Genomic DNA, 13,131 nt, shown 5'->3' with positions numbered 1-13,131 from the left:
TCCCCATTCTGACGCTCGGTTTGAACTGCAGCAGCTCGTCTTGACCATGTCTACATGCCTAAATGCATTGAATTGCTGCCATGTGATTGGCTGAAATTCTTTTGTGTTTCTATACTTCTGTAAATCTGCTTTGAGACAAATGAATTGAATTGAAGGTATGCCGTCTCTGTCAAGAAATAATACTTAAGTTGTAGAGATGTGTTTTTTAGCACAAAATAAAGAGCACCAGTGTAAGAAAGAGACGTTCATTACACTTGTTTGTCTGTTCTGATATAAAGTAAAGAAAGACACTAAGCTAAATTAGGGAGGTGTGATGACACAATGCGCTTCTCAGCTTCCGTGTATTTATTTCTGGAGTCATAAAGAAGCTCATAACTGCTTACGAGTGCAGTACGAGTGAAAGAGGAACAGGCTGATTAAGACCGTTAATATTCATTAAAAGAGTAAGAGATTTATTTTATATTTATAAGGATAATTTTGGTGTAAATTCTACACGTGGTGGATCTTCGAGTGTCGTCTGTCTGAAGGCTGATGTCACCTTGTTTTATAGAATGTTGAGAAATATTACAGTAACAACAATCCTCATGTTACTGACAGGTAAACTTTTCATATATTTCAGCTCTCTACTGTTTTACTGTGCTGTTGTGTCTCTACTGCAACAGTTCAGAAAAATCTCTCCACATGTCTGTGTGTTTGGAAGTGTTTTATAAATCTGACACGATTTGGGTGCAGACAAGAAAATTTGTAGGATGTTGGAGAGTAAAAGACAAGAGTTATGGAGCAAGAAAGAACATTAATTATTACAAATTCTTTTGAAACATAAATATCTAAAATAATTCTTTTTAAAATAATCAAATATTACATTGTTATTAATCTGTTAAATTATATATTAATGTCCTGCACCTTTCTTTTTCTGTGTGTGTAAATTCTAAAATCCAGAATGAAGTTTATTGGCTTTTTCAAACTGAAGTAATTATACTTACATACGTGTCCTTTAGTGACACTTGTTTTCGGATTGCGTAGAAAACCCTTCCACAATCCCAATAAAGGATGTGTCCTAGTTTGCACGGGTTAGTTTTGAAAACACAAGATCAACAATTAGAGTTGCTCTTACCTTGAACGCAGGTATCCTTCGAAGTCCCTCGGTCTTCTAACAAAGGTTCTGCTCCAAGTTCTTCTACCTATTCTATTGATTGAATCTTTAGTTGAAGGAGTCAGACTTAGACCTTTTTGTCTTTTCAGTATCCTCACAATGGGAGGCCTTGTTTTTATTAAAAGTACTGTAATACAAATAGATGTGTGTGATATATGTAAGGTAAAAGAAAAGAAAATTACAAACAAAATCTCCTTCAAATAGTCAAACAATTCTAGCGCGAGTAGAAATAAATAAAATGCAAAGATAAAACAAACCAAGAAACACTCTCCAAGTGTAAGCCTGCGTTTGTTCTCCTGATGCACCTTCTATAAGCAATAACAAAGTATAACACAATGAGCTTGCCTCAAGGTGAATGCACACCAATAGCTGGTTCTAAAACCCTATTTATACCCTTTATTAGTATGAGCTCATAACGGTCATTCTGCTTCTGTCAGCATCCTGTCAGGTCTCTCATGATCTCATGCTTCTGCAAAACATCCTGAGAAGTCTCCTCAGCTGCACGGCTGACTGTGTGTTCCTATTCTGCTTGCACAAAGCTGTTGACACAAACCTTGTGATTTCCTTTTAAGCTTTCACTGTTACTCTCTGTCTTAATATCTAAACATACTATTGAACATTATATCATTTCTTAATCACAAAATGGTTACATAAATTCATATAAAAGGTAAAGGAAACTTGTCATTCTATAAAATGGAAAAGAAAACTTATAACAATTCTATAATCTTCTTTCAGCAATATGATGGGTCTTGATCCAACTGTCTAGGTACAGTGTCTGTTCCTCTTTGGGTTGAATCAGCTTCCTTCTGGATCTTCTTCTTTACAGTTTTAATCGGATATATTCAATTTCTTTATGTCATACAATTTCCCCATTTCTTTTAGTTTATTTTCCACAGCTTCCTTTTTCTTTTTTTTCTTTTTTTTTCTGCCCAGCCACCACCCACCCGACTTCGGAGGACAACTTTATTTTTATTCATATGAAGATTTAACAAACATAAAAAAAATTTTTGAAAAAAGAAAAAAAAAAGGGGATTTCAGGGGGGGTACACACCAGCTAGGTACGCATATACAGACAGACAGACAGGCAGACATAGACAGACATAAACAGACAGATAGACAAAGACAGACAGATAGATAGAGACAGAAAAACAGAGAGACAGACAAACAAACAGACAGAGACAGACATAGACAAACACACAGACAGAAACAGACAGGCGAGAATTTATGAGTGTAGGGTTGGTATATCTGTACGTGTGTCTATTAGTTATTATGGGGGGTAAGGATAGGGGTGGTTGAAGTGAGGTGGGAAAGAGGGTAATGGGAATGCACTTGGTTCACATTAACTGTTGAATTTGTAGAGAGACTATGAATGGTTTCCAGGTTTCTTTAAAGGCAGATATATTATTATTTTTATGCGCAATGGTTTCTTCTGTCAAAGTGAATTCTGTGATTAGGTTAGTCCAATGGTTGATATGACAAGATGATTTCGATTTCCAGTTTTGAAAGACTATTTTCTTAGCGACAGCTAGAGAGACAAGGACTGAGGTTTTATATTTGAGAGGGATGGGGGTATCTGAAATAACTCCTAGAAGACAGAGTTTAGGAGACAGTGGTACTCTGCAGTCCAGGATTGAAGACAGTGTGTTAGTTACTGTAGTCCAGAGAGAGTGAACGGGCTGGCATAGCCAGGTAGCATGGAGATAGGTGTCTGTGTTCCCAGAGGTGCACTGTGAGCAGATATCTGTGTCAGATAGTCCCATTTTAAATAGTTTACTCCGAGTGATGTGGGTTCTATGGATGGTTTTATATTGTATGAGTTGTAAATTGGTGTTGGTAGTCATGTTGAAGGTGTTTCTACAGATCTGTGTCCATAAATCCGGGTCTTAAGGTAGCGTGAGGTCAATATCCCATTTTTCCTTGGGCAGGGTAATTGTGGGGTTAGATGAAGTGATGAGTCTGTAAAGTTTAGATATGAGTTTTCTTGGGTGGTTGGATATTTCCATTAACTGTTCACTGGTTTTAGAAGGCTGTAAGGTATTAGTTAAAGTTATTTTACTTTTGAGTAAAGATTTAAGCTGTTGATAGTGAAGAAATTGGTCTTTCTCGATCTCAAATTTCTGGATAATTGAGGTGAATGGCATAAATTTGTGATTTTCAAATATGTGGTGGAGGTGGGTGATGCCCTTTTGCTGCCATTTAGGAAAATGGATCGATTCATTGTGAAGACGGAAGTCAGGGTTGTGCCAAATTGGGGTGTATCTACATGGTGCTAAAAATGATTTTGTAATTTTATTGGTTTTCCACCAGGCTGCCAGAGTTGTTGAAATTGTAATATTATTATAGAAATCTAGTTTTTTGATTGACTGTGGTAAAAAGGGAAGGTCTGCGATTGAATTCGGGGAGCACAGATATTGCTCAAGATCAAGCCATGAGTTGGAATATGTATGTTGTTGAGTCCATTTATATAAGTGCTGTAGTTGGTTTGCCAGGTAATAGTGCAAGAAATTTGGTGCTTCAAGTCCGCCTAACTGTTTTGAGTTTTGGAGTGTTGTAAGTGCTATCCTCGGTTTTTTATCTTTCCAGTAGAATTGAGTGGTGAGAGAGTCCAGTTTTTTGAACCAATAGTCTGTCGGAGTAGTCGGAATCATTGAGAATAGGTAATTAATCTGTGGGAGAGTCTTCATTTTAACTGTTGCAATACGGCCTATGAGTGTAAGTGGGAGCTTGTTCCATCGTTTATAATCATCTTCTATACTCTTGAGAAGTGGGGCATAATTGAGATTGTATAGTTCTGACATCTTAGGGGAGATTGAAATACCTAAGTACTTGATGTTGCCTATGTTAAAGGGGAAGGAGAGATCATGAATTGCAGAGTCCACACCATCTCCTGATAGCGGAAGTTGATTTGTTCCAATTAATTGTATAATGAGAGACTTTAGAGAATTCATTAATGACGTTGAATGTTTCGCGGAGTGATTGGGATGGAGTTTGTAAATATAATAATAAATCATCTGCATAAAGACTAATTTTGTGTTGAGATTTGTTGACTTGAATTCCTTTAATTTTTCGTTTTGGCGTATTGCTACAGCAAGTGGTTCTATGAATATGGCAAAAAGGGATGGAGAGAGTGGACAACCTTGTCTAGTTCCTTGGTGCAAGGTGAAACTTGGTGAAGTGATCCCATTTGTGACAACTGTTGCCTTTGGGGAAGTGTATAGGGTTGTAATCCATTGGATGAATGAGTTTGCAAAACCAAATTTACGGAGGGTGGTGAATAAAAATGTCCAATTGACCTTGTCGAATGCTTTTTCTGCGTCTAATGATGCAATTATGGTTTCCTGTGGCTGTCTTTGTGCGATATTGATAAGGTTGAAGAGTCTGCGAACATTATCTGATGCATAACTGTTTCAATCCTGGTTGCTAGAGTCTTTGTGATAATTTTCAGGTCAGTATTGATTAATGATAGTGGGCGATAACTAGAGGGATGTGTTGGGTCCTTGTTTGGTTTCAGGAAGACAGTGATAAGTGCTGTGTTCATATGTGTGGGAATGGTCGATGTACTTTGAATTTCTGTGAGTAATCTATTAAAAGTAGGTGCTAAAATATCCCAAAAGTGTTTGTAAAATTCTGCCGGTAGTCCGTCGGGTCCAGGTGATTTGTTGTTTGGCATGTTTTCTAATGCTTTGCTGAGTTCTTCAACGGTGATGGGTTGTTCTAAAAAGTTTGATTCTTCTGTGGTTAATGAGGGAAGGTCCAGAGTGTTAAGAAAGGATTCAATTTCTGATTGTAAAGGTTGAGTGCCGGGAGAATACAAACAGCTGTAGAACTGGCGAAAGGTGTTATTAATTTCTTGAGGGTCCTGTGTAGTTTTACCAGAAGAGTCCAAAATGGATGTGATAAGTGACTTGTCTTTTTTATATTGTAACATATTTGCCAGATATTTACCTGCTTTATTACTGAGGTGAAATTGATCATATTTGAGTTGTTGTATACAGAACTGTGTTTTTTTATTTATGATACTATCCAATTGGATAGTACTGAAATGTTTAATGTTAAAGATACAGGGGCACGGTCGCTGATAATAATTGAATGGATAGTATTTTCTGATATCTGTTGAATTAGTGAGTTGCTAACAAGAAAGAAATCTATTCTAGAGGAAGAACGATGTGCTGAAGAAACACAAGATTATTCTCTTAATAGTGGGTTCCTTGCTCTCCAGCTATCGCTAAGGCCATAGTCCATTATGTATTGTTTAATTACTTCTGATGAGTGACCAGTTCGTGTGTTGCTGTGGTTGTGTGTACGGTCAAGTGATGGGTTGAGAACAGTATTGAAATCTCCAGCTACTATGAGATTTGTGGTGTTATACAGCGAAAAAAAAAAGGTTATGACAGAAAAGTGGGTCATCACTGTTTGGAGCGTATATGTTTGCCAGTGTGAAAGTTAAGTGATTAATAGATATATTGATGATAATGAATCTTCCTTCTGGGTCTGAGATTGAAGAATTGAGAGTGAAGCTGATGTTTTTATTTATTAAGATGGAAACGCCTCTTTGTTTACTGTTAAATGTAGATGAAAATATTTTGTTGAATTGTTTGAAATGGATGTGTTGTAGTTCTTTATCTGTTAAATGTGTTTCTTGTAAAAAGCAAATATCTGCCTTTAATTTAACAAGGTGGTTGATAACTTTAATTCTCTTAGAAGTAGTATGAAAGCCACGTACATTCCATGTTATTAAGTTAAGTGTTTGCATGGCTGAAAGTAGGTAGTGTGTAGAATGTGTTATTTGTACCTAAAGTAGGTAGCCATGATATATAGAAGGGGTGGAAGGTTTCCTCAGCTGGGATAGATAAACGCAATACATGGATGGACACGATAGATATATAAATACTACACTGAACATAGATAGACAAGACATATATACAAATACCACACACAAATAGAAATTCTGACCATGTCAGAGGCAGATAGAGGGAGTAAAGATTAACAAACAAAGAGAAAAAAAATACATAGAGATAATGACACAATGCATGTGATGCTTGATGCAGATATAACATTGTAGCAATAAATGAAAAAAGAGAGAGAGAGAAAAAAAAAAAAGCAGAGGAAATCGTTTGAAGAATACCATGTATGGGATGTATGATCAGTTTCCCAAACAAATTCAAGACCGCAGACGAAAACTACTAATGAAACAGTTCCGTGAAGAAGGAAAGCGAGCTACATTATCGGTAGATAAACTTTATGTGAATGGAATACTCTATCGCGATTCAAACATCACTACGTGGCTATAGTTTAACCAAGATTATCATTGCTCATCCTAACACTGACTGTTCCATAATGCATTTTACATTGCCATATAGATAAACCTGTTATAAACTTCATTTACCATGCCAATAGCTAATAATGAATTCTTATTATACACCCTGATGTCTCCTTATACTTTTTTTCTTCTTCTTCTTCTTCTTTTTTTTCTTCTCTCCTTTTGTTGTAGCTTCCTTTTTCTTTGCTTTCTGTCTTTGTTGTCTTTTAATTTGTTTTTCTCTTTTTGCTGCATTTATTTCACTTTGTTTCTTTATTGTATTGGATGAGATTGTCACATAAGGATAACCAGGTGCAGTTGTATGGCAGTTACATGTGATATGGCAGTTACTCCACTCCTAAAATATCTATTCACAAAACTGAGATTTATTTTATCATCGTTTTCACACCTCCTCATCTCACTGTGTGTGACATAATCGTGTGTGTGACTGAAACTCATTTTACTTTGTGTTTCTGGTGTCTGTGTGTTTGTGTGTGTGTGTGTGTGTGTGTGTGTGTGCGTGTGTCTCTGGTCCTGTGTGTGTGTCTCTGTTCCTGTGTGTGTGTCTCTGTTCCTGTGTGTGTGTCTCTGTTCCTGCGTGTGTGTGTCTCTGTTCCTGTGTGTGGCTCTGTTCCTGTGTATGGCTCTGTTCCTGTGTGTGTGTGGCTCTGTTCCTGTGTGTGTGTGGCTCTGTTCCTGTGTGTGTGTCTCTGTTCCTGTGTGTGTGTGTCTCTGTTCCTGTGTGTGTGTCTCTGTTCATGTGTGTGTGTCTCTGTTCCTGTGTGTGTGTGTCTCTGTTCCTGTGTGTGGCTCTGTTCCTGTGTATGGATCTGTTCCTGTGTGTGTGGCTCTGTTCCTGTGTGTGTGTGGCTCTGTTCCTGTGTGTGTGTATCTCTGTTCCTGTGTGTGTGTCTCTGTTCATGTGTGTGTGTGTGTCTCTGTTCCTGTGTGCGTGTGTCTCTGTTCCTTTGTGCGTGTGTCTGTGTGCGTGCGTGTTTGTCTGTGCGTGTGTGTGTCTGTGCCTGTGTGTCTCTGTTTCTGTGTGTGTTTCTGTGCGTGTGCGTCTGTGTGTGTGTCTGTGCGTGCGTCTCGTTTTCTGTGTGTGTGTGTTTCTGTGCATGTGTTTCTGTACTTGTGCGTCTGTGCTTGTGTGTGCGCATGTCTGATCGTGTGTGTCTGTGTGTGTGTGTGTGTGTGTTCCAGGAGTTCAAGCTCAGCACAGTGTAACTTTCTCCTCTCAGAGTCTCTGTGTTGTTATTGGATCTACAGTAAAAATCCCCTGTACATTTACACCTGATCACTCCAGAGTCACAGAGAGACAGTGGTATCGAGTCCAGAGCTCTGAAGGAGAACCACAAGACCTGAGAAAAGATCCAGAATATTCAGGACGTGTGTCTGTAAACACCTGGGGGTCTGACTGTAGTCTGACAGTGAGTAATGTGAGAGTGAGTGACTCTGGAGTTTATAACTTTAGATTTAAAACACAGAGCAGTGACTGGATATCAGCTTCATCTGGAGTTCAGCTGACTGTTACAGGTAACACACACACACACACACACTTTATTGTGTAACATGTAGTATGTATTTACAGTGATTTGGTCCATAATTGTGTGTAGACTTGCAGGTGAAGTTGGATCCTAACACTGTAGGACAGAGAGAAGTGAAAGTGACCTGTAGCTCCACCTGCAGACTCAACACACATGGTTTCTACTGGTACAGGAATGACCGTTATATCAGATACACAGATGATGCCTCCATTGTACTTGACTCCACCAGTGGATCTGATGAAGGCAGCTACTCCTGTCAGGTGTATGAGAGTACACACCACTCTCCTCCAGTGTGTAAGTGTCAGAGTAAATCTGTCCTTCAGCATCCAACTGAAACCAGTAGCTCATATTACTGTCATTTAAACATCATCATTTGTTCATAGCATTGTTTCTGATAAAGGGGACTTAATTTTATTATATTTTAATGTTTCATAATCAGTGATGTGATGGTGTGTATCATTTAGGACTTTAATTAATGAGATACAAATAATTAAATAATATTTCAGTTAATAATGATGGGGAATTTGCACTTGAACTGCCCTCATTCTCCACCAGTACATGTAATGGGAAACTGTCTGACCGACTCAGAGTGAGAAATATTACAAACTTAACACTTCCACAGCTGATTCACTATTCATACAGCGATAAGATGAATGTAGTTTATTTATTAATTCTGCATGTGATGTTGCCTCCGTGGTCACCGGTGATAAAATCCTACATGTAGTGAAAACACTGTGTTAATAGTACAGTAACAGGATCGACAGCTTAACACAGTAAATTCATGAAACACAATACATTTTCATTTAAACACTGATGAGACTTTATTACACTATTCTAATACACAGAACCAAACTAACACATAAACACACACAAAGGTCAACACAGAAGGATTTAGAATAGAGATGGGAATGAAATAAATGTTAGAAATGAATTGACGTTTCTAGTAACGTATGGTAGATCTCACACCATGAACTGAACAAACCATCATATCAGTTTAAGCTTCTTTTAGTTCTTTAGTAGGGCTTTAAACCTTGTGTTTAAGAGCACCAGTTCACAGAGAATCTAGAGGTCCTGTACTTGTGTATGTGTGGTGTGTTTGGACGAGGAAATCCCTCATTAGTTCCTTTCACTTGTGGATTTTCAGCCGATTTTATTCGTCGGTGGTCTGGACGACTTTTCAGTAGCGTTTCAGGAGACCAGTCAGGAGGTGAATGAAGTGAAAGTGGAATGATGAGAAGAATGATGATGTGGTTCATATCAGTGCAAAAGCCAGGAGTCTGAGTCTTTGTTTGAACTTGTGTTGATGTGGAGTCTTGATCTCAGAGTCTGCGTGTTTGTCTTTCTGATCCTTTTTTTTACATTCAAATGGGTAAATCAGAGAGTCATATCATCGTAACTCAGACTTAAATGCACTAAAAAAATTTTACAACATGGAAAATATCATTGTTTCATGGTATTTTGTCAAAATAAATTATTATAATTAATAATAAGTCAATAATTATTATTATTATATTACTGTCATAAGCGTGAAACCGGTTAGATCCAAGTGCAGGTTTATTTGCAAAATCCAAAAACAGGCAAGGGTCAAAACACCAGGCAAACAGCAACAACAAAGGAAATCCAAAAGCAGTAGTCAATAATCCAGGCGTAGGTCAGGGCAGGTAGCAAACAATCACAAACACGAAAAACAGGCAGGGTCAAAAACGAGGCAATAAACAGAACAGAGAAATACGCTCGGTATGCAGACAGGCTAACAATACTTCGCGTCATACGAAAGTTCTGAGTGAGCTTAAATAGACCAGGGGTCTCATTTATAAAGCGTGCATACGCACAAAACGGAGCTGGAAACGTGCGTACGCCAGTTTTCGCGCAAAGGTTGTGATCTATAAAAAAACAACTTGACGGGAAAATGTGCGCACCTTTAAGCAAACTTTGAGACGTGCGTACGCACATTCTGGAGACAAAGGGAATTGGCGACACAGATGGTGAGGTCGTGAACTGAAGATAGATTGTAGAAAATACATGTGAGAAGAACGATTATAAGAATTAATGACATTTAATTTTCACCCCATTTCATACGTTATATCCACATTATCATGAGGATTAAATCCAACAGTGTTATATACATCTAGTAAAATCTAAACGTAATTCAAAATGTATTAAAAATAAAATAATAATAATAATAATCAGCGCTACTCCGTCCAGGGTGTATCCTGCCTTGATACCCAATGACGCCTGAGGATAGGCACAGGCTCCCCGTGACCCGAGTAGTTCGGATAAGCGGTAGAAGATGAATGAATGAATGAATAATCAGCGCTGCCTTACAGTCACATTGTCCACAACGGGAGCGCAGGAGGAGATGGCGCGACTACATGTGATACAGAATAGCATGAAATACCCTTTTATTAGAGAACTGCAGAACACAGTGTAAAAACGAAATATTTTCCTTAATGTACATATAGCTATCATAAAATGTCAAAGTCTGCAAATACAGTCATGAAGCACAATCGCTACTCATCATTGGTCCTAACTATTACGGTGTTCATTACAAAACCGTCATGAAGAAGCATGTGTTCACTATAACATTTTCGGCTTAAATTTCCGGCCACAAATTAATTCTGTGATTTTGTCAAGGTGATAACGATCAGTCTAATTGCTAAAAATATATAAATCCTCCGGTGACCCGGGTATGTAATGCTTCATGATGGCACTGTTGGAGGATTACGCCAATGGCAGAATAAGGAAAGAACGAGTTTTCAGGGACCATGATGATATCCTGGCCCATTATGATGACTGGCTAATAAGCCGATTTAGATTCCCTAGAGCTGTGCTCTTAGATCTATGTGTTGAATTGGGTCCAGTATTAGAGAGGGCAACACGCCGGAACCATGCCATCCCAGTCCAAATACAAGTCCTCACCACTCTGGGATTCTTGGCAACCGGCTGTTTCCAGCGGGAATTGGCAGACAGGTAAATTCATTCATTCATTCATCTTCTACCGCTTATCCGAACTACCTCGGGTCACGGGGAGCCTGTGCCAGGCGTCATCGGGCGTCATCGGGCATCAAGGCAGGATATACCCTGGACGGAGTGCCAACCCATCGCAGGGCACACACACTCTCATTCATTCACGCAATCACACACTACGGACAATTTTCCAGAGATGCCAATCAACCTACCATGCATGTCTTTGGACCGGGGGAGGAAACCGGAGTACCCGGAGGAAACCCCCGAGGCACGGGGAGAACATGCAAACTCCACACACACAAGGTGGAGGCGGGAATCGAACCCCGACCCTTGAGGTGTGAGGCGAACGTGCTAACCACTAAGCCACCGTGCCCCCCTCAAGTTACTTCACTTTAGGACATATTTAATGACATTATACCTGAAAAGATATCGTATGTTAATTAAAAAAAATGTATAATATGACTTGCTGTTTTGTTTTTATTGTATTTATATGATATTTGTGTTTTTGTAATAGAATTTTTGCCATGAAAATAGCTTTTGATTGCTGACATGGTATTAAATAAAATAATCAGAATCTGAATCTGTTTGTAGATTCCCAAGTGAAAAACAGAGACGTCATGGACAAGTTGCAGGGACACTAAACACTTTTTTTTAATGGTTAACTCAGCTGACAGTTCTGGAAGGATGTCACCAGTTAGCTTGGCAGTGTAACACACAAGTTCAGCCTCAAAGTCAAACTTTGTTTTTTTTTGGTTTATGTGACTTTATTACATACTTATTTAATGTGGCAAAAGTATCGCGGGAAAGGAATAAATAAAAGGTTGAACGGTCTTTGGCACCTCAACTATCTAACTTTCACATTATGTTCCTCTCAAATTTGTGATTTGCTTCCACCTGCAAATTGCTTTGTGTATCATATTTAATAAACCAATACAATTTAAATGTTTAAATAAACATGTATAGTCACACCATTGTAGCAGTGTTACATGCAGTAGGCTACAAGGTAAGTAGTGATTGTTCATTTAAAGTTTATGTAACGGGAACAATTATTCTCGTACAGTAAGGGAATAAATTTGTGCTGCCCTGGAAGACTGAGTAACAAAAGGATCTTTGTCCCCACCCCCAGTGCTTTTAGTCTCTGTACACGATGGATTTTGTATGTTGTTTCCTACCTTATGGCCCTACAGACTGACAAAGGTAGGCTCCAGTTAGTTTAACGTCACGAGAAAGCCTTCTGGAGTAAAACTATATGTGAGACAGAATTATATATGAAAAGTTCACATACTCCTCCCTCCCCAAGTCTATTAAGGTAGGTGAGACGCCCTTACTCCCTGACAGTCTTCACTTAAAGATTACTCTTCAGGTAAGTATAAAGAAATATAAACCTTGTTTATTTTCTATATATAATTTCTTAAACAAGAATTAGTCTCAATACTCAATATAATGAAAACATCAAAGAAAATAAACAGAAAAGTTACATAAACAAATGTATTGCATGGATTTCTTTGTACTGTCACCCAAACACACAACACAACACTTAAATTGACCTTTTGAACACAAATACACTCAAAACAGTGAGAAAATAACAGTTCTCAATGAGCATTCACAATTTCACACACCAAACGCTCAACTTAAAGTTTTAACTGTACCATCCATCAAACCACGATATCCCAAAAGAACAAATAGGAAATACCAGTCTGTAGAATGATGAGTGGAAATACGTTGTCTTGACGTAGCGCGCGTTGCAATTAACTCAAGAGATGTAATTTAATTGCCTCTTTCAGTAGCAGTATCCTACGGAAGCGTATTGCATTCACTTGAGTAAAAAGAAAATCTACTCTGTTTTTCTGAATTAACGACTTAATGTGGATTGCATGGAAGTAAACATGTCCCGCCTTTCAAGTTTAATCAGTTGAACCGATATGGTATGCTTCACGGATATAAGATGATGCATCTGAAATGCATTCAGGAGCTATGTGGTGACACAAGAGACAATCAGGCAATTGTTGAAAATACTGGATCTCCATGGAGTGCAACTGAGGCGCCGGAATCGTCTTCGGCGACGTTTGTATCATAATCCAGGCCCGAACTTTTTATGGCATGTTGATTCATATGATAACCTCAAACCATATGGGATCTGCATGAATGGTGCAATCGACGGGTTT

At 38.4% G+C, this 13,131-nt stretch overlaps 1 protein-coding gene across 1 annotated transcript in view; it reads left to right on the top strand.

Moving 5' to 3' along the window:
• Nucleotides 1-201: 201 nt before the first annotated feature.
• Nucleotides 202-13,131, top strand: part of LOC132839002 (B-cell receptor CD22-like) — a 29,551-nt gene continuing 16,621 nt past the window's right edge. The window contains exons 1-3 of the mRNA XM_060859727.1: nucleotides 202-597; nucleotides 7,656-7,988; nucleotides 8,069-8,293. Of these exons, the coding sequence (XP_060715710.1) occupies nucleotides 552-597; nucleotides 7,656-7,988; nucleotides 8,069-8,293 (604 nt within the window). The 5' untranslated portion in view covers nucleotides 202-551. The remainder of the gene's footprint in view (nucleotides 598-7,655; nucleotides 7,989-8,068; nucleotides 8,294-13,131) is intronic.

This window comes from Tachysurus vachellii, chromosome 23 (assembly GCF_030014155.1).
Source record: "Tachysurus vachellii isolate PV-2020 chromosome 23, HZAU_Pvac_v1, whole genome shotgun sequence".
NCBI classification, from domain to species: domain Eukaryota; kingdom Metazoa; phylum Chordata; class Actinopteri; order Siluriformes; family Bagridae; genus Tachysurus; species Tachysurus vachellii.
Note: the sequence above shows the minus strand (reverse complement) of the source record. Positions and strands in the feature narration are given on the sequence as shown.